Here is a 21,727-nt window from a genome sequence, read left to right on the forward strand (position 1 = left end):
GTAGGCTTGTCAAACGAATTAACTGGTTCCTATAATATGTAGATGTCTAATGCCAAAGGTCCTACTCAATGTGGGTGTAATTATGGGAGGAGATACCAAAATTATTTACTCAGAGGAAATGCATGCTCCTGAATCCCAAGACAGAAAGAACTTCCTACAAAGATAATAGGTGTGCCATGAATGAGTTATCTTTAAGGGTGAGGAAATGGGGAGCATGGTGGGACATAAAAGCCATCTGAAGGAAAAAGGAGCATTTCCTGATGACTTAACTTCCATGTTGGTTAATATCACTTCTGTTTGTGTCCAATAGCTGTGAGTTGGTTTTAGAGGTTTTTTTTTTTTTCAATCTCACATTATCTCCAATACCCTCTGACTTATATGAAATTATGAACTCCACCAGAAACAAATGTCTGTTTACCTGTTATGTTAGCTCCATACTACTATTGCCCAGAAGTTTTATTTCAAACAGAACTCCCAAAATATTAAATACGAGTAGTTTTTATCAGCACAAACTCTAAGGCTGTCTATTTTAACAACAATGAATATATTTCTTTTTGGTTTCGTACCATCACTTAAAAGAGTACAGGTAGTAAAGTGACATTGTTTTGAGGAGGATTATCTGCTTAAGATTCTGCAGCTCCACTGATCATATTCTAGCACTCAGTAGAGACTTAAAAATGAATGAATCTGCATTTCAAGTTACAGAGAAAGAAAAACAAACTGAGGAAGCAGAAGTTAAGCTGTTTCTAAGGCTGATTTTTACAAGAAAGTTGCATTCTTGCACCTTTCTGAGAAACTTTGTTTTCATACCAAAGACTAAGAGAGTACTTACTAATAGACCAGTCATGCTAGCCTTACCCCAAAAGAAAAGCACTGAAATTTCCCCACTAGGCAGCAGTGTACCTGGCACAGAGTGCCTCCACTTACATTATAGTTCAGTGGCGCTTCCTCCTCTGGGAAGTTTCCGGGATGTTTGAGCAGTCAGGACTTGTTCCAAGAATCACCTCAAATGGGTTTGATTGCTCTTCAAAGCTTCTTTAGTTGGTCTTTTTTCTCTTTTCCTTAATTCATATTCCTTGGAAACCATAAGAGCCACAAGCCTCTGATGTTCCCCGGTGTTCACACGCAGCCCTAGTGACAAACCGCATCGACCAGTTCTTAAGTCCAGGGCTCGGTACTTACAGGGATTGCCTCAGATGTTACACATTGCTCCCACTGGCACTTGGCTGTTTCCTTTCTTCTTCCTTGCTACTCACATGCGTAATTAAATCTCAGAACACTTTTTCTGTCTTGGCTGCAACCACCTCCTTTACCTCTGCAAGGCACGCCCACAGCCGCGTTCACCAAGCCACCAGAACCTCTCTCAGACTGGCCTACATCCCAAACTGGCACCTGCTGGTCTGTGCCTTCACCACAGCAAAGCTGCTGTTGTAATCCCTTTGGAATGCTGCAGTCATGGTTCCTGAGTGACTAATGACTGAATGTTGCCACAGGTGTTTTCCTACCTCAGTTCCCCCCCCGCCCATCGTCCGAAATGGTTCAAAATACTTTGTTCCTCCTCAAAATGGTTCAAAGTACTTTGTTTCTCCTTTTCCCCCATATCAGAGTCTTGAAATTGCAGTGCAGTTTGCTAACTTTCAGGGGGAAAATGAATTCTTTTGATTTCAGTCATCTCCTGAATAATTTTGTCTACTCTTCATACCCCCAGGGTAACCAAATTGCACCTTACCCTTGTGTTATTGCTACCTTATTCTAGAAAGGGGGGAGCAGCATAACTTCCACAAAGTTGCAGAATGTGTTCTGTCAGTCTGTGTCCAAGTTGTCCCACTTTTAATCTGACACATTAATTTATGTGCACCTGGAGTGTTGCAGGGAAAGGGTGTTGCCTTCCTTTTAACTCCCCCAGAGGTTTGATTTAAAGGCTTCTGTAGTTTCTGTTGGTGCAATTCATTTGATTTTAGCACAGCCTGGGTGGTTTCTCACACCTAAGATGTAAAATGAAGTCGTTAAGTGTATATTCACATTCTAAATCCGAGATTGTGCTGCAGCTTGAACTTCTAAGGTGGTTTACAGTAGCCAAGAGGAGGCCACCAAGGTGATTAGAGGGATGGAGAACCTCTCCTGTGAGGAAAGGCTGGGAGAGCTGGGATTGTTCAGCCTCAAAAAGCAGAGGCTTTGGGGTGGCCTAATTGCATCCTTCCAGTACCTAAAAGGTAACAAGAAAGATGGGGAGAGACTATTTACAAGGGCCTGGAGTGACAGGACAAGGGGGAATGACTTCAAACTGAAAGAGAGTAGGTTTAGATTAGATATTAAGAAGAAATTCTTTACTGTGAGGGTGGTGATGCAGTGGCACAGGTTGCCCAGAGAAAGCTGAGGATGCCCCACCCCTGGAAGTGTTCAAGACCAGGTTGGATGGGGCTCTGAGCAACCTGGGCTGGTGGAAGGTGTCCCTTCCCATGGCAGGGGGGTGGAACTGAATTGTCTTTGAGGCCCCTTCCAACCCAAACCATTCTGTGAATCTGTGATTTACACCATGAGACCTCTTGGCTCTGATGAGCCTTGAAGAGCACCAGGAGAAGAGAGAGGGCACCACTGTGGGCTCCTTGCACAGCCTGTCTGTAGCTCATCCCATGCCCAGTGTGGGCTCACACTGACCTCGTGTGATGGGCAGCAGGGAACCTGGGGGGCTGCAGGTGCCCTTCCAGAGCAATTTTGCAGGCTGCAAGGGCAAGAGAACTTTATAGGCAGCCTGAGCTTGGGCTCCTCAGCAGTGCAGGGTCCCTGTGCTGTGTGGTGGAAGTTGGGGCACAGAGCTGGCTTAGGGCACTTGTGAAGGTTTTGTTGCTTCCTGGCCCAACAGTCCAGAGTGCAGCAGAGCAGTGGCTTGACTTCCCATCCCCTTCATCCACACAGATCATTTTCAGTCAGAGATTGATTTAATGCTGTACAATTATTGGCCACAAACCAGGTCTCTCACTGGGCTACACCTGGTTCACTTGCTCCTGGAACCCATCTTTTGGCCTGTACCAATCCTTCCATAGAGGGCTTAAGTTAGTTTTATTAAACTTGAACTCTAAAAGATGACTTCCTGGCACATAATCTATAGTGAAGAATTCCTAACTCTTCTCAAGTTAAAATACCCTTAGACTTAAGATTACCCTCCTTTTGATTCCCGAAGAAGACTTTCAGCAAGTGCAAAATATCAACATGCTAAAATATGTATGTTGAGCTGGGCAATTATCCCAATGTGTTTGTCAAATTGGACACCACCCAAATTCTTGTTGAACATTTCCTATGCTTCATTTAGTCACTGTGATTTACAAAAAAAGGGGAAAATGTCAGGACAGACTCTGTAGCAAAGAAAACAAAGCTAAATGACATAAATTGGGCAGCTCATCCTCACTGTGTTCTGGTATCACAGTTGCAATAAGGAGAAACACTGCCTTGGAACTCCACTGTATGAGGCTTTCAATGCGTAAAAATGAGTTTATGAATGTTTGTGCAGAGACATCTGGAGCCAGGAGGAATTATTTACAAAGAAAGCCAGACAAAAGTCAAACAGTCTCCAAATAGAAGGTAAAATGTTGTTTTTAATAACATGGACACTCACAACAGCAAATGAAGAATCAACCATTCCTCAGTTTATTTGAAATTACAGTGTAAAATTGCAATGATATGATCTTGGCAACCCCCTTATCACAGGGAATGAGAATCTGTTTTGCTGATTATCTCATTGTTATCTATCCAAGATTTCTTATCACGTTTTGTTCAATTTATACACACACAGACCGTTCCTTGAATATCTTCACATTAATTAGTCACATTTACCATCTTAAAGGTCTTGATATCTGTGAATTTGTCACAGGAGAAATTAACAAGTAGATGTTTGGGACCCGCCTCAGAAGGGAGGAGTTTAAACTTGGTGCTGGATTTCTCGCTGGCTTTCAGTGGTGGTATGCTAAAAAAAAGGGAAAAACATAAGCTGAAAACAAGCTTGTGCATCATGCTTGAGTTTCTTCCTTGTTCTTCCTGGAACAAGGACTAACTTCTGATGACTAACCATCTTTCACCTTAAGTAAGAATTCCTGTCAGCTCAATGAAATATGGCCATGGAGAGACCACACAGGACTTGGCTATCTGATGGGTGTTTAAATCCTCAAATCCAGGCATTAAGGTCTTTCATAAATTCATTATGCAGCGACCCAGATAAGCCCACAAAGGGGGACATAATAATATCCTATGAGATAAGACTCCGTGCAGAACAGTGGGTGTAACACACATCACTGAATTATTGAAACAGAATAATCTGGACTGAAGAATGTTAATACCAACTCCTGAATTAGAATAGATTAGATCACCAAGAAAACCTCAGTGTTTACAGAGCAGGAAATTCTGAATGGAAGTTAAAGTGTTTTACACTGGTGTAATTTGTAATTCTTGGAAGCTCTTGTTTATGTTTTTCCCTTACCCTCTCATATTGCCTTGTTTTGCCTGAGGATGAAGTTGGATGGGATAGACAACACGAGGTTACTAAATTCCCTTAGGAGAAGATAAATTATGGGATGGACCATTCCTAATTGGTCATGTGCCAATGGCAATGTTATGTTGCTGTGTTTGTTTGTTTGTTTGTTTGTCTGTCTGTGTATTCATTTAAACAGCACGCTCCCATATCCCAGGTATTTTTTCAGAAATAACTGCATTTGTGAGGATATGTTGAAATTTGTGTGAAATTTTGTGTTTGTACAAAATGAGGAACAGTCTGAAAATTTAACCTTTCTGTTTAAGTTGTGAAATACTGAAGAAAAAAGTACAGGGCAAGATGCAAAGTCACCAAAGCATAAAAATAGGAACCTGGGGTCTACAGTAGAAGGAACCTATTTTATTCCAGTCTTCTCAACACTATCTCAACATCATCAAATAGTTTCCCTTGGATCAGAACAAGAAGGTTCAAGCTGTCTGGCCTATAGCATCATAGACAGCCTCAGCAAAATTTACAGCTTGGATAAGCCTTTTTGCTTGTTTGTTTGGTTTTTTTTCTGGAACTGTGTTGACCTGCTAGATAGGCAGGAAAACAAGTTCTGTCCAATTATGGCAGTAATTATTTGACTTCCCAAACTATGGAGCCAAAGCCCGGCTTAGATGAAGAGCTGGTTCATCCCTGTGTGCTTCATTATGAGATGTTACACTGTCTGACCTCCCAGGTTGCAGCAAGAAGAAGAGGATGTCTCATCCCACTGTTTGGTTCCAAGTCATCCATGCCTAAATTCTTGCTCATGTGTCTTTAATGGCAGGAAGGAGGCATTTCTTGTACTCACCGTAACTCAAGGATTCCTGTGAGCAGGTCACTGCCTTCGACCTGCAGCACACAGTCCATCACCTCTGTATCAATAGGATTGGTAAATACCACTTCCACATCCACTTCTTTATTCACTTTTGCTTCACCCAGCACCTGTGCAAAGAAAACGCTTGTCAGGCCAGGTTCCCTGTGTTCTTTTCCATCCAAAGCCTCCTCAGGCATCAGAAGAGGAGACACTAAGAGATGCTGTGATGAACCATGGCAGAACGTGAGCAGAACATCTCTTCCAGGGAAGAAGGTGCTCCTAAGAGCTCATTTTCCCTTTCCTGTGCCACTGCAGTTGGAGCAAAGGGACAGGAATTCACCTGTACATCGATGGCAGGGTTGTCCAGGGCGATGTTTCTTTGCACGAGCACTTGAATCCCATCTTCTACGTGACATATGGCTGTGACCTGGATTGTTTTGTCTGTAGTTAACTGCTGCTGGTATTCATTATATTTTATCCTAATGGGAAATTGTTTTTCTGGAAGGGGAAAAAAAAAAAGGAAGTGATACACACTTCTATAAGCCCACGGAATCTCATACCTAACATCAGTATTTCCCTTTTGTGCTGTGTCTGGAACTAGGAGGGCCTTCAGCCATCGCTGCCAAACTCAATTCCTGCAAATCTATCAGTTTGCTCTAGAGAGGTGGTGATTTATTCAGTGTTGTCCCTTCTCCATTCACTGTTCTTGTATTGCTTGGCTTGTTTTCTTCCCAATTGCTCTGAAAGATGCAGCAGCTGGAGTTTAAGGAGCTTTACCAGTGCCTCTCCATTCGTTATGGGACATGCTGGGATAGGCCTCATCAGTCCTATTTGCTCATGATATCCTGAGATGAGCTGAATGACATCTTTACATTGCTTTTATCTTTCCTGGCCTTTTCTGCTTTTTATTATCCTGTGTTTTTACAGCATTTTCAATGCTGTAATTCAAACTAAAGAATGGTAAGGGGTCTCCTCTGTTACTGAATCCAGGCAATTCCACATTTTGGCCGCTTGTACAATAAACACCAACTGCAGAGAGGTCTTTTACTCCACACCAATTCTTCAATAGAAACTTTCTTTTCTGTAGAGCTTAGTGCGCTATTTCAGCTGTTTCTATTCCTCACACTTCAATTCCAATGTGCTAATGGACTGTGTTCCTTGTTTCTGCTGTTAGCCATCTCCTGTTACCTTTCAGTAAAGTCCCTCATAACTGATCAGAACACATTTAGTTGGAGTTTATTTTAATTTTGTTGCCCATAACCTTTTTTTCAAAATGCGGATTTTGTTAGATGAAACTTCATGATTACTCACTGTCTTCTTTTCACTCTTAAGATACTTTTTCCAAAATATGAAAAGTACTTAGGGACATGACATGCCTTGTTAATGTAAGTGCACTATAATATTTTTGTCAGCCTTTTCTACATACAGATTTAAGATTGTGGTTTCTTAGAGCTCTTTCCCCCAAGTTGACCAGCTTCCAATGCCCATTCACTGATAAAACAATTATGATTGAAAGTTGTTTGAAAAATTACCTTCCTTAGGAGACAGAGTGACAGAAATGGAGTCCTTCCAGATCTCACGAACTGGTCTTCTGGTGTACAGAGTGCTCCAGGCAGTCATTTTTACATCAACAGTCTTAGGATAAGGCTGTAAATTTGCAAGAACCAGAAGCAGGTTGAGATCTTTGCCAACTTCCAGAGAGCCAGCCACCTTGAATTTCCCTGAGATGTCAGGCTTCTGCTCGATCTCCTCTGGTGTCGGTGCTGTAGGATCAAATTTATCCTCCAGTCCCAGCTTCTTACGGGCTTTTTTAAAAATATCTCTTTCTTTTGTAGAGCCTGTCAGAGAGAACCATGAAAATTATCCTTAACACTCATGGCTGCTAGAGACGAGCTAGAAGAACATGGTGTCTCTACTTAGAAACAGGCCTTCTGTTTTCCACAGCCCTACCTCATTTCCTGGATCTGCAGTCAGAAGTGTCACCGTCCCTATAATAGTGGTTTTTTGGAACACAAAATCTTGAATCCAAAGTTTCTCACTCTCCCCTTTTCAATCCCTTTTTATGGCTGTGATGTTTAGAAATGTGAATTCTCATTTGTTGATACAGAAAAGGTCCCTAAAGTAAGGGAAGGCTGATGGTACCGTGTGGTGGGTTGTCTCTGGCTGGCAGCCAAACATCCACCCAGCACCTCACTCTCCACTTCCACAGGACGGGAGAAACAGAAGGGAGGGGAGAAGACTCAGGGATTGAGATAATGACAGTTTAACAGGGAAATAAAAACTGTGCATGAACGAAGGAAAAGAGGGATACATTCAAGACCCCACATCAGCACCCAAAGGTCTGGCAAGTTGTCAAGCTGTTTGATCTTTTGAAAGAGTTGTTTTTCATGGGCCAAAGCACTGTTTTAGCTTAGGTTTCTGTAACAGGCCTTTCATCCTGCAGACAAATAACTGGGTTGTAGCCTAATTCTCACTAATCAGAGGCAGGCAGTGCATGTCAGCAATAGGCAGATGGAGCAGTGAATGTTTTATTTGGAGATACTTGGACTTGCCTTATTGAAGCCCCATAAAGCAGCTCCACATCAGAATGGGCAAGGCAGTATTTTTTGCTCTTTACCTTCACTTTCCTTTTCTGTTAGAACTTAAAAAACAGAGTATAAATTTTGCTCCCACATTATAGATACACAAAAATGCCCACTAAGAGGCTCCTAACCCAAAGTTTATAAGCTTTGGGGGATGAAGCAACTGCGTAAACAGAAGAACCAGTGTTTTTATTTACCTTCTTCATATTTATAATCCCTGGTGACATCTACACGGTCATCCCTACCGACTGCCTTCGTGCTGATGGATGCACCAATTTCAGTAGACTTAGACAATATTAATGTTTTCTTTCCAGTTGCTGAGTCATAATTCCAGTACATGCAGTCTGCATTCACTTCTGCAAACACGAACGGGCAGTCATAGTCCAGGTCTACTTCTCCTTCTTTGACGGCGTTCCTTGAGGCAGGACCACACTGATAAATTCCTACAGCATCAAGAAAAAATAATTTAGGCATAACCAAGGCTTTGGCAGTAAACAGATTACTAGGCAGATGTTTATCAGTGATTCCTGAATTGCCAGTGCTGCTGTTGCATTCAAGCCCTTTTATCCACACAGACCCTCATGCCATCAATGTATTGTGTTTATCCTGAATGTACATTGATCTATGTTATATTACCCCTTTAGTTTTCAATAGCTCTTGATACCTATATTGGAAATATGGGAATTGATGTGGAAAAACTGCTTTTAGAAGCCTGGTTTCTTTCTTGGCATCCACGGGTGATCTGAAGCTTTTCTAAAGCAATAGATGAAGGATTCTCTTCTGCAACTATTTCTGAGCAGGATGAGAAACTGCTTTTACAATTCTTTTACTTATTTTTTTTTCTTTTCACTGAAAGTGACTTTGTAATTTTTTAACATTATTCCTGAAATAAAATTTGTGTACCTCCACTTTCTTCTTGGGGAGTTGCATCCAGAATTTGCCATCCACTGTATGAGGGGCCCAAGTCCTTGCGTGTAAACCAGCTTTCATTCCAGACATGGAAATTCCTACGTGCAAAAATGAACAAAGTAAGCTGCTAGTATGTGTTTATGAATTCCTCTTCACATCCTTTAATCAGCCATCTTAGTTAAATGGATTAAATGCCTCAATTTGCACAGGTTCTTATCTTAGGCTCAGCACTTCCACTCTGACCCTGCCTATATTAACTAGGTGACTTCTGCTCTTCGCTGAATGCAAGCCTGTTTGAACTGCATTTGATGCTTAATAGCAGCAGCAGATAAATTATTTTTCACATGAAATTATGTCAGTGGAAGAAAAAAAAAGGCAGCAAAGCTGGTTCTGTTGAGCTTTTACAGAGTAGTTTCAAATTAAGTCAAGTCCCCACTGATATTTCCAGTGCAATATTGCAGTCATCTGTGCCATCATAACTGTAACTTTGCCTGCTCTGGCTTCAATTAGCTGTTGCAATTCATGTCACAATTCTCTGTTTAACTGAGAAAGAGTGAAAACACCAAGTTTTGTAGTACTATTTTGTAGTTTGTGGTTTTTTTTTAGTTGATCCTGTATGTGTGTGTGTAGTTGTTTTTAAGGCAGTTTTTAAGAAGATAAAGGTTTCATCATTAGAATCTCTTCTCTGAACCTGAAGACACTATAGGCATTGGATAAGCCCTGCTATTAAATATTGAGCCTTACCATATGCTGTCAGCTCCCCTCTCCAAATGATTTCCCTCTGCGTCATAAAACTCATCCACACGCAGGTTTCCATCTGCATCGTGGGCAGAGCTGAAGTTTGTGATTGTCCGAGTGGGAATCCCCAGACATCTGAGCACTGAAGAGTGAATAGGAAACCTCAGTCAGAAGTCAGTATTTCTGGAAATTTCATATAACACAGTAATGCTTTGAAATAACTCCCTGCAGGAAGTGTTACTGGTCCTTATTTCAATGGAATCTGTGCCAGGTCAGTTAAGTCCGTGACATAAAACATACCTGTGGTCAGTACTGCTGCAAAAACCCAACACTGTCCGTATCTAACGGGTTTGAATCCTGATTTCTTCCAGCTTTGCAGGATTTCACCACTTCCAGTCCAGCTGGTGGGATTTTTCCCACCCTCGTAGGTTCCACTCCAGTTTCCCAGCACCACCCCTTGGTCATCATTGGCGTTGACCTGAAAAGATATTCACTGCATTTATGGTGAGGTAAAGTAAGAGTTTACAGCCTGTCTGAAAGGGGCCTGGGAGTTACAGCAAAATGCCAGTGCTCCCTCATCATAAAGGGAAAGCCCATGCTGGGCTGCATTGGGAAAAGTGTCACCAGGAGGGTGAGGGAAGCTGTTAACACCCTTTAATTACCCCTGGTGAGGCTGTGCCAGGAATCCTGTCTCTAGTTTCAGGTCCCTGAGTTCAATGGGATGTTGAGACACTGAAAAGGGCCCAGGAGGGAGTGTTACCAAGGTGGTCAGGGGACCTGGAACACAAAATCTACAGGGAGAAGTTGAGAGCACTAGGCTGGTTCAGTCTGGTTAAGAGGATAGGGGGAATGTAAAAACAGCTTGCAGATACTTGAATGGAACACACTGAATGTGTGTTCTTACTAATCTTTCTCTGTTATATAACAGAGGCAACAGCAGAAGGTTGTGGCTTGGGAGAATCATGTTTGACATAAGAGAAAAATTCCTCACTAAGAGAGTAGTGCAGCTCTGGACTGGTCACCCAGAGAGGCCAGGAAACCTCCTTCCTCAGAGATTTTCAAAGCAGCCTCACAAGTCCATGGCTGAGCTGGCCTAGGACAACTGTAATTCCACTTCAAATGGGCAACTGGACTAAAGCCCTTCAGGGTCCCTCAACACACCACCCCATGTCTTGTATTTTAGGTTTGACCACTGGACATCAAAGTCATATGTAACAGAAATACCCCAGATGAGATAAATCCAGCAGGCTCACATCAGATGATCACCTCAGTGTTTCTCTGGCCCATATTTCACCACCCACACTGTCTGGTGCATACAGACAGTGGCCTAAAATTCTCTGAGAAACGTCTTTATATTTACTTTCACTAACTACTTCAAAAGCGCAGTTGGTGGTTTGGACTTTCAGAACATGTTCCTTACCATTGCACTGAGGACACGGCCCAGATATTTGGGGTCATGTCGGTGAGACACATCAGTGACAGGATCCTGACGGTAGTACAAGCTTCGATCCATTATGGAAAGGCAAATGTCAAGGATATCCCCTTGAAACTGTGTTACAGAAATAAATTAGTGGTTTGGAAGCACAGATTACTAAAAGTCAGGGTGCAGAGAGCCACATAAGCATTGAATGTTGGGTTGTTTGTTTTTTTTAATCACCAGATGAAGTGCTGTAGCTCAGCCAGGAATTACTCTATAAAAACGTGGCCACAACAAACTCTGAAGGTCAGAACTCACAGAGCCTGGAATCTGTGGGCTTTGCCTCTCCTACAGTATTTTACTGCTGTAATGCTACTTAGTGTCTTAATGAAGACACAAGGGTTTCTGCTGGCTGCACCTCCAAGGCAGAACACTGATGAATCAATCACAGATCCTCATTAATCACTGTGTTAACAAGTTCTGATTTCAACACCAGGCTCCTGCTCTTCAGAGAGGTGTGTGACGAACTGGAAAAGGCAAACGACCCAGTTCATGCAAAAACCAGAGCACAAACCAATGCCTGGTGTTCCAGCGCTGCATTTACCTGCCCAAAGTTCCATCCAAAGCCGCTGATGTGATTTTTATTGCCTGCAAAAATGATGCCAAATTCTTCTAGCACATATTCCTCACACTCAGCCTGGCTAGGCAGGAACACATCGTCACCTGAAAAACCAACACAGAGGGAGGTACAACCACAGCAGGCAGAATAAAACAAAACTTCAGGAGCCTTGGCCTCCATCTGTAAGAATGCTTGCAGATATCTACCCTTTGATATTCTGGATGTTATAAAGAGATCGTGAAACTCATGATTTTCTACAGCCAGAGAGAAAGGTGGGTGGTGTCGGAGGGAAGACAGAGGTATGACACTGTCAAATCTGTGACAAGATGGTAAATATGATTATTTCCTTGGTTCTACAGAGGCCAGACACACTATTCTAAACTTGTGCAGAAGTAGGGAAGCTCTGTCAAAAGCAGAACTTAATCTTTTAGGGCAAGGAACTGTCCAGTAAGTACGTGAATGGAAATGATTTTATGCACCAGAAGGTTCTAGGAAACTGTTAAACTCTTTTTTTTTTTTTTTTTTTGTCATTAATACTCTATGTGGTCAATGTTCAGCCCCTGTATTAAACCATAGATCAAATGCTGCAAATGTTAATGAAGCTACAAGAAACTTAATTCTTTCAGGAGAAATTTGACACGTTCATACCTGAAGACCAGGGGTTGAAAAGCAGAACAAAAGTGCCAAGTCTTGCTGTTGAGGGGCTGCCACTTGCAGTACTTTGAACACTCAGCCTGTAACGTCCAATGACAGCGTTGTGGGGGCTGGAAATGGAGATGCTCACAGAGTTGGAACTGCTGGACTGTAGAACTGCACTCCAGCCCTCTGTGCTTGCTGTGCTGGAGATCCCAAACGTGGCTAGAGTCTTAGTTGCCTTTGAGGGTTTTGGACCTTTTAAGGAAAAAAAAAAACCAACATTTTTTCCCCCCACTTTACTGAAATAGAGATTTAATCATCACCAAACTCAGCAGGGATGTAACCCTCCCCTCAGGTGAATTTGTGCCGTATATTGGAAAGTGAAGGAAGCTGTGACTGCTCACTGAGTTAGAGGTAACACAACAAACACCTCAAACGGTTCCACGACTCTGTGAACCAGCACGTTGTCTCTGAGGGATGATCTTGCTGCTCTGCAGTGTGTATCAGGCCAAAAGAATGTCCTGAGGCAGAATTACTCTCTCTGTGAAGGAAGCTGGGAGCCATACCTGTTTCTGCAATGAATATTAAGTTTTGCTCAGGCTGTTCTGTTCCATTGAAGGTGACAGTGAAGGCCTGTCCTCTCCTCACAACCAGTTCATCACCAGAAAATTTACTTGTGTGGTGTTCTCTTGCATTTTCTTTCAGGTGCCAGTTGATGCTTGGCTGCGTTGCAGCTGTGGAGAAGTGAGAAGAGCAAGAAAACTTGAGGGTCCATCCAAAGAGGAAGAAGCACAAACATGCTCTGAAGAATTGCTTATTGCTTTCTACAGGTAATTGGTGCCCGTGTGAGGTTTCCACCAAATCCAGAAATAATTTATATGTGAGCTTTTTTTTTGTTTGTTTGGAAGAGAGTCCATTTTGCTTAGGTTGCTAGAGATTATCTGGTACTAAAGAAAAATCAGAAAGGCGTCTAAGAGTAGAGAAACCAGAGAGAATTGAATATTCGTGAGTTACTTGGATAAAATTCTGGCTGAAGTCTCTCAAGATGTCATTCATTCTGACATGGTGTTATACTGACAGAGGCACAGCCTTGCTGACTCTGAATGAGAAACAGGGAAACCTGACTGAGCTGAGAAACACTTCTTGTGTATTTTCAGCCATGACATGATCTCCAGCTCCATTTGAGCCTCACACAGTTGCTACTGTTGGAAGCACCTAATGAGAATGTGTTGGTGGACACTGGGCTGTCACTGTTTGGCAGAACTGGAGAGAGAACACTGCTAATAGTGTTGTAGAAAGCTCTTGCATGTGAACTATGGCTTCAGAGGCTAAAGAGATTAAACATCTGAGATTGGTTTGGCTCTGGCATCATCAGAGCCCATGGAGGGTTCTCTAGTAGACTGATGGTTTCATTGAAATGCAGAAAAGAAGAAAAAGATTGATTTCCCCCCCCCCCAAAGGCATTGTGTGCTTTTTAAAAAATATTTTTTCTTGCTCTTCATTATTTTTATTATTCTTCATTTCCTCTCCCCCTGCAAAGAGGGAGAGTAAGAGTGTGGTCCTTAGTAGTGAAACATAGTTATCCTGTACCATTATTGAGTAAAAAAATTCATTATCCTGTGTTCAACCAGATTTATTAGTGTAAGGAATTTTTTACAGCAGGATCATAAGTTTATCAAGCTTAGACAAGCCTTGAAATAATTCCATTAGTTGTCTTAGCAATGTAGTCACAGTTCAAATGGGGAAGAACATGTTTTTTTACAATATTGACACAAGCAGCACATACTTCTATTTTTCCAGGAACACACCTACTTAAAAAAAATAAATCTTCAGAAACTTAGCAATGAAGCACATCTATCGTAGAACCAGCTGAGGGCTCAGAGAGATTTGCCTTTAGAAAGGCAGGAGTTGGAAAAGCAACATGGGGCTGTTTATAATAAACTGGTCAGTTTGCATATGTAGAAATATTAGCATGTGAGCAAAAAATACCCCACCACTGCAACAATCCAACCACAAAGCAAAAATCCCCTAAACTTTTGCATTCTGTCTGTCTTAACTACACTCTTCAACCTTCTCATTGTAGCCTTCCTCAGCCTTTGCAATGATACCTTCTTGAAGTTCTGCTTCATTTGCACGTGTCTGACAACTTCAAATAGCTGCAGACTTTCCCCTCCTTCCTATTTGCAGAATGCAACCTTGTTATATCCGTTAATATACCTGTTTTCCCAGCTCTCACTGGGAGAATTGCAGGGAAAAAAACGCAGTTCCTGTGAAAATCCTCCTCCTAACTCTGGATGGAACAATTTTCTCCTCCTCTTCTTTCTCGGGTCAAAGCTCCCTAGAGCAGCAGCGACCTTTCAGTGTCCATGTGTGGGTGTCAGGAAAGAACAAGCAGCACCACAGAAGGGGCTTTGCCCTCGCTCACCTTGGCCCATATCTGAGCAGCACGTCCTCTGTGAGCAGCTTCTGAGTGGCCTCCTCTACTTCTGCTGGCTCAAGGAATGGCTGGTGCCTTTCCCTTCTTTAAGGTTTGGTTGCAATATTTCAATATTTCCTGTGGGGGTGGAGCCTTTGCCCCCAGCCCTGGTCTGACCAGCGGGGCTCGAGGATTCATTTTCCATTCATTTTTCACTCTCTCAGCCCTCACAGCCTGACATGGTTTCCTTGCAAGTTGATATCTGAAGCTTGGACAGTAATTATTCCTAACAGCCTGGTCACTTGTTAAGAGTTTCTTAATGTATTTAAAGCTAGAAGAAATTCAACATTTAGTCGCTTTCTGTTACAGTGATAAAATTATAGGAATAGCATAACTCCTAACAATAACAATAATAATAATAATTTAGGATTTCAACCTTTCCTTGGATACTCAGCAAATTGTTTTTCTTTGATAGAAAGGTTAGTTATGTTGAAAGAAAAACCCCAGCAGTCCGTTTATGCTGGCAGACAGTACATCAGGAAGAACAAGTTGTGGCTGTTGTGTCAGCTCCTGGTGTTTATTCCCAGCTCTGGCTAAACTGCCTTGCAGGCCTATGTTGTGCTTTGTTTGTAAAACAGGTGAATGATGCATACCAGACCTTTGGATTAAAGATTATGGGCAAAGGTTGAGAACAAGGGCTAAATTAATGAGAAATATTAACAGTAGTCAGAACACTCGTCAAGCAGAATGCATCTGACCCAGGCAGCTTCCTGTACACCAAGTAATGCTTGCAGAGCTTGTATAGTGGCTGTGAATGTAAGGATTGCACAGGCAGGTGCTTGAAACTCTGTGGATAGCAAGGGAAGATTGTTTTGGACCTCAGAAAATGGAAGCTGCAAGCCACCTTTGTATTTTGTTTCATGTACCCAGAATGAGTTATATCAGAATCATCTTCTGCAAACCAGTTCAGTCATAAAATTCATAACATCTTGTAACAGTAATACCCAGATTTCTTCCCTCACTCCAGTAAGTGTTAAAGAAATGAATATAGAGGACCAAGAGTCCCTTCAATATTACTTTCTCTCCTTCTTTGGATTGCTGTTGTCTTTCACACCAACTCTTTATGAATCTGCAGTGACACTTGAATTCTATTAAATGTCACCTATTATTAACTGTGCCTTTGTTCAGGGTGGGAAATTAGTCCCTAGAATAGTCAATCTGCTCCTTTATTTCTTTCTGATCTTCCTTAACATATCCCCAAAGCACCACACTACAACCACACGACTGTGACTCACTGGGACCGCCTCAGTGGACCCACTGATCTTCCAGATCTTTCCCAACCTGAATGATTCCATGATTCTGTGATTCAGTACCCTGAGAAGTCTGGGCTATTCTGTCTCTTGTCACATTCCCTCGTTGAAAAATTAGGCAAGGAACTTGCTCAGCAAAGCTCGCTCCTGCCATCCGAGATCCAGCAAGGCAAGTGGGTTTCTACAGCTCTGCTGTCTTTGTAACCCACTCTAGGGAGAGACCTGGGCCCCTGGAACAGTGCTGTGGACTGACTCACATCAGCACTCCCCAGGCCTAGAGCCCCCTGATGTGGACTTGGTCAAGTCCCCATGGAAGAGTATTTGGTGGAGATCTCTTCTGGGCCTTACATGTTGTTCAAGACATACTTCTTACTTCCTGTCTTTGTCTTTTGTTCACAAGGCCCTAAATAGCAGGGGCATTTTGAAGGGAAGCCTTCAGCCTTCTGCAGCCTGAAGCCTTCCTGAAGTTCCTGATTGTTCTTGAAGTTCTCATTCCAGCTCATTTCAAGTGGGAGACTGGCAGTGGCATAGTAGTGACATGCACTAATATGTGAACTTCAAAAACTCCCACGGGACCAGGACACAGGAATAAACCAAACTGGCAGTGCACAGACTGGGATGAACCTCTGCTGGGCTCCCCAGGCAGCTCCCAGTCACACACCACCTGTTATTTATAGCCCATTATATTTAAATTTATTTCCCTACCTCTTCCACTTATGTACACATCCCTTCCATGGGAAGAGAGTAAAGATATTATTTGTAAGTTTTAACTTCCAGCTACTGCTGCACACTCATCATCAAAGAACACTCTTTTCGGGCTCCCATCACTACCCTGCTCTGGTCATTTCTTCCAAGAATCCAGCAGGTTGTCCCATCCTGTGCACAGCCACTCTTAATGCTAATGCCCAAACAAGATGCTTGCAGGTGTAACTCACACCTTAATTGTAATGACACTGAAGCTTAAAAGTGACAGACAGAAGCTGAGATAATTATTTTGAGTGTGAGGCTGTGAAGCAAATCCTTAGTGGCAGTAGTGGTGCTGCAGACTATCAAAACCCTTAAAAAAAAATCATGCTATCAAATTTTTAGGATCTTTTTAGGTACTTTTCCCTTTTCTTTGTGCACAGCCTTCTGGATTCTGTTAAAGCAAGTCCATTGCAGATTGGCCCACAGATGCAGAGAAATTTTGGGGAAAAAAGAAAGTGTGTCTGTCTGCAGGATGTGTGTCAGGGGGTGGGAGGAGTAAGGAGAAAGAGAGGAGGAGTGAAAACAGCTCTGTGCACATACACACCTGCACAAAAACCCTCACAGTTTTTTTACATGAAAATTGTGCCTGGCAATATGAGGAGCATCCCCGTGCAATTTTGGTATCTCCGACTGAACTTGGGTGTTTCTTGGACCCTGGGCATTGCACAAGCAAGTGCTGATCATGATCAGCAAATACCAGTTACATGCTGCTGTTGCTTCTTGCATTTTGTGTGACAGGAAAATTGTCGTTAAGAAGGATAGGCTGCTGTCTGAAATTCAAAGAGGAAGCTTTTAGAGATCACCTTGCTAAAATGTTCTGGCTAAGCTATTGGCAAATCATTGCTTAAAAGGAAGTGTTACAATGCAGAAACAATTGGTTTGTTGGGTTTTTTTCCCCATTGCTGTAGGTAAAGATTTTAACTGTCCACTTTACTGCATAGTTCTTTGGTTAAAAAAGGAATTTTTCTCTTCAGTCTAATATTTCAGCTTCACCTATCAAATTTTGTTTCACTATTTATTTAAGCTCTGCTCAATGGAGATTTATGAGGGCATTAATAGCCTTATGCTCATTGTATGGACCCAGTTCCCTCCCAGCCTAAGTTCTGCTCTTAAAACAGGTACACATGTAGATGGTATCACACCCAGCAGCTGCACTGAGATAGTCATTAACTGAGCACCATCATGCTGTGGAGGGATGCTGGCACAAGGTCAGGACAATAACATGAATTATTTAAAATAATAATATATGGACAAACACTCGTGTCCTAAGAGTTTGTGGAATCAGTTGTCCCAAAACTGTGAGAACGGGGTGACTGTGCCTCTCTGAAGCTGCAGGAGGGAAAGCAAAGAGTGCCAATTCTGCACTCAGAATCTGCTCTGGCCATGGTTGCTTTCCATTAATTTCCTGTGCTTTTCAAACCTATGTCACATAAAGCCAGCACAGCAACCTGGTCTAGTTGCAGATGTCCCTGCTCATTGCAGGAGGGGTGGAATAAATGGCCTTTAAAAGGTCCCTTCCAACTCAAACTATTCTATGATTCCATCCATTTTTACAATAAGTCAGGCCTAAGTGAGTACATGTCCAACCCTACTAAAGGATATTGATTTAAGACCTTGTCTCCTAAGACTTCACTGCTGGACTTCTGTTTGCTTTGTTTGTATTTTAAAGTGCCTTTGCCTTTCACAGTAATTATAACAAACAGTTAAAAGGGCATTGCTGACTCTGGATCTACAGGAAGAAATCAAGCCCATAGTCTGTTCTTTGCATAAGTATTCCTACTAGTACAAAATTCATTCCCACCTGACCTATACTCCAGTTCATGAAATTCCATGCTAGAAGCGAGTTTGCAGTTGTCATAACTTCTTCTGTTCTGTTTGCAGTTTTACAGTATTTATAATATTTAACTCCATTATGGTAATGGATGTATTATCTTCTTTTGCTTGTTTGTGTATTATGGAAAATCCAGGAAAGAAAAATGCTGAAACAACCTATGCATAATCTCAAAATGTAGTGTAGTCCAACAATTCAGAGCCCTTTACAAAACAGATCCCCACAGAGAAAGCTAACACATGGTACATTATTCACTTTCCCATTCCAAACGAACAAAGAGACTTTTTTTTCTTTTTCTTAACTTACCAGCCATGCTTCTTTGCTCCTCTGTGCCTTGGACTTTGTATTTCTGTGAGCAACTGTAGACCTATATGATAAAACTTCAAGCTCTGGCTGCGTGGCAGCATTTATAGGGAAAACTTTAGGCCTCTCCTTATGTTCAAACCAATTAGAATTCACATTAGGTGAGTGAGGCAGGTAAGTCATACCAGTGGTCATGTAAACTTCCTAGTAACCATATATTAGCTCACAGGTTTTAAGACACTGCACTTATGCAATTCAGGCCATTTATCCAGAAGGTTGACAAGATGCTTAGAAAAGCAGAGCATTTAATTGCATACCTGGAATCCAGGATTTCGCATGCAATGATGCATCACTCAGGAAGGGATGTTTTTTGAGTCAGTATAAATTAAAATCTCTTCCCAGTATGACCCAAAGTTGAGTATTCATGCAATAAAAGTATACATTCATAATAAAATTCATAAGGTTCCCTCCCTATGAGTGTATACTTATAAGTCTGGAAAAAACCCCCTGAACTTTTCATTTGCCTTGTCAGTCCTTTTTTGGGGATCACCACAGCAATGCCTTTGTGTCAGCCCCTCCTTAGAGCCTTTGTGAATTATACTGATGGTATGAATGCTGTAAATGTAATGTAAGCTACTAGTAACCTGACAAACCACTAAACACTGAATAACTTTGATGAGTGGATCTCAAGTGGAAACTCTCCCTGCACAGAGAGAAACTTCATCCTCATAAAATAAAACACTCATTTTGTAGCAAGTACAAATTATGACTGTAATTTGTGCTTCGATGGTGGTTACTCATCTAGTTTCTGACTCTAGAGAGAGAACAATAAATGTTAAAATATTTTCACTGGCACATATGGGGCATTTTACAGATACAGAGAAAATTAATTTATCAGCATGACCTCACAATAATTCTGTTTTTCAGGCTAATTTTTCATTTTTCATATCAGTCCTGTAGCAAATTGATTGTGGATCTCTCTCTCTCTCTCTCTCTCTCTCTCTCTCTTCCTCCCTCCACACACAGGAACTTCCATTTCCTTATGCTTACACAGATTTGAATAAGGTATTTTGTCTCTTTATTATTACTTCATCTCACTTATCTGCAGTGATGAGAAGAGACTGAGGCAATCCCAGGAATGTTAGTGCTTACCTGGAAGAACTTGAAGGGCGGAAATTTCATAAGATCAGAAATGGGCAAGCACAGTCTGTGCATGAAATGGGGCAAGAGGCACAAGAAAGAGCTGAGAAATTACAGTTGACATCAACTAGTTTGATGAAAATTCCTGGAAAACACTGAAATAAATAAACTTCTTAGCCTCTAGATGATTAACAGCTAGAACAGAGTTGCCAAGAAGTCAGCCAAGCCCATCACTACACCAGAGGAGAAGTAAGAAGTGTCATCTATCACCACATGCCGACTTTGATTTGCAACAAGATACCACAGGGTATTTTCATAAGCAGACTTTGGAAACACTGATTACACAAGATTTCTATTAGTTAACTGCATAACTTGTTGTTAAAAAAACAAATGCTGCTGTTTCAATGGTTTACCATCAGACTGGAAGGGCATAGTGGCTGAAGTGCCACTAAAAGCTGCCTTGGAGCTGTGACATTTTAAATATGCTCTTTGTTGTTAGTGTTGTTCAGCTGAAGCACTATGCTAGCCCAGGGCTAACCTCAGCTGGATAATGTCAAGAATACAGAGAATGGAGAGCTTAAAAAAATTAGAAAGATATCAAGTTTGGATCAGTCTAAAACAGAGGCAACTGCATAGATATGATGATGATTTTTTTAAAAAGATGGAAAAGTGGTTATAGAAAAGAGGAGACCAGTTGAGGAGTCATGACCTTAAAAACTTTATTCTCTAACAAAAGACACTGAAGTGAAACATAAAATAAAAATGTTGCCAGGGAAAGAAAGTGTTTAGCTGGACCCTCTGGGCAGGTTGTAAAAACGTTAACTTTTTTCCATGGAGATTAAGAATAGACTTAGATTAATAGATCTTAGACTCTATAGACTTAATAGATTAAGACACACATTTGTCAGGGATAATATATGTGTGCAGTAGAGGTGCCCTTGGGGCATTTATTTTGATGTCAGAGCTGTGACAGTGACACTTTTCCCCCCTGTTGCTTATTCTTGAACCGCGCGATGTCGGGAGCGCCTCAGTGGGGAGATGGAGCTTCTGCCTCCACTCTTGATTCAGCCTCATTTGCTTTGCTTTTGCTTTACTGCTGTGACTGACCTGCCCACTGTGAATCAACTTCACACTGTGTCCTGTGGTCAAGGGTTACCCAGTTCCTCACTGGTGTGACCCACGAGCCTGCAGACTTTTTGCGTGTCACATCCAGGTTAAGAGCTGCTCATTTCAAAGGAGCAGTAAAATGTTCCGTGTAAAACCAGAGTAGGGTTAGCACTGTGTCTGTCCAGTGTTGCATCCACTGAGATTCCTCTTTCTGCCAGTGTAAGCCCCTTCCAAACATCACCTGGAAGCCCCACAAGAGCCTTTCTCGATTGTCTTGTGAAGGGAAAGTCTGTCCCACCTTCAGTCACTTGTTCCCTGAAAGAGGGAATTTACAGAAGTGACCTGAAAACAGCCACATCTTTTTGGTGTGCAGAGAAAATCCACCTCTGCTTCAGAATCCATTTAAGTTCATTGTTTTTTTTGTACCTTAGAGCAATGTGTTTCACATGGTAATTATGAGTTGTGTAAATAATGTTCTAAACATTCCCTTTCTTCCTTTAAGATCCACTAGTTCTTACACTGTCAGGGTTAATAGGCACCCAAGACTTTGCTTCACTTTATTTATTTATTATTCAGTGCTTTGTATTTCTCTCTAATATCATGTCTTATGATATTATAATGCTCCAAATTACCTAAAATCAGATTTTT

The 21,727-nt window shown here is 41.8% G+C and overlaps 1 protein-coding gene across 1 annotated transcript; it reads right to left on the minus strand.

The window, feature by feature from the left end:
* Positions 1–3,813: 3,813 nt before the first annotated feature.
* Positions 3,814–14,660, minus strand: LOC114001064 (protein-glutamine gamma-glutamyltransferase E-like). The gene is made up of 13 exons (XM_027745929.2): positions 14,651–14,660; positions 12,792–12,959; positions 12,238–12,480; positions 11,575–11,693; positions 10,974–11,102; positions 9,854–10,031; positions 9,560–9,695; positions 8,810–8,913; positions 8,104–8,349; positions 6,857–7,162; positions 5,665–5,822; positions 5,319–5,452; positions 3,814–3,961 (listed from the first exon to the last, which is right to left on the minus strand). The coding sequence occupies exons 1-13, from the start codon at positions 14,658–14,660 to the stop codon at positions 3,814–3,816; spliced, it is 2,079 nt and encodes a 692-aa protein (XP_027601730.1).
* Positions 14,661–21,727: the final 7,067 nt, after the last annotated feature.

This window comes from Pipra filicauda, unplaced genomic scaffold (genome assembly GCF_003945595.2).
Source record: "Pipra filicauda isolate LSUMZ 115617 unplaced genomic scaffold, ASM394559v2 scaffold299_size895176_pilon, whole genome shotgun sequence".
NCBI lineage: Eukaryota > Metazoa > Chordata > Aves > Passeriformes > Pipridae > Pipra > Pipra filicauda.

What these genes read in the sequence shown, in the direction of transcription:
- LOC114001064 (XM_027745929.2), bottom strand. An exon ending in TGCAGCAGTACTGACCACAG is followed by an intron (nt 9,696 to 9,853) that starts GTATGTTTTATG and finishes TTCACTCTTCAG; the next exon opens with TGCTCAGATGTCTGGGGATT. An exon ending in ACAGGAATCCTTGAGTTACG is followed by an intron (nt 3,962 to 5,318) that starts GTGAGTACAAGA and finishes CCTTTTTTTTAG; the next exon opens with CATACCACCACTGAAAGCCA.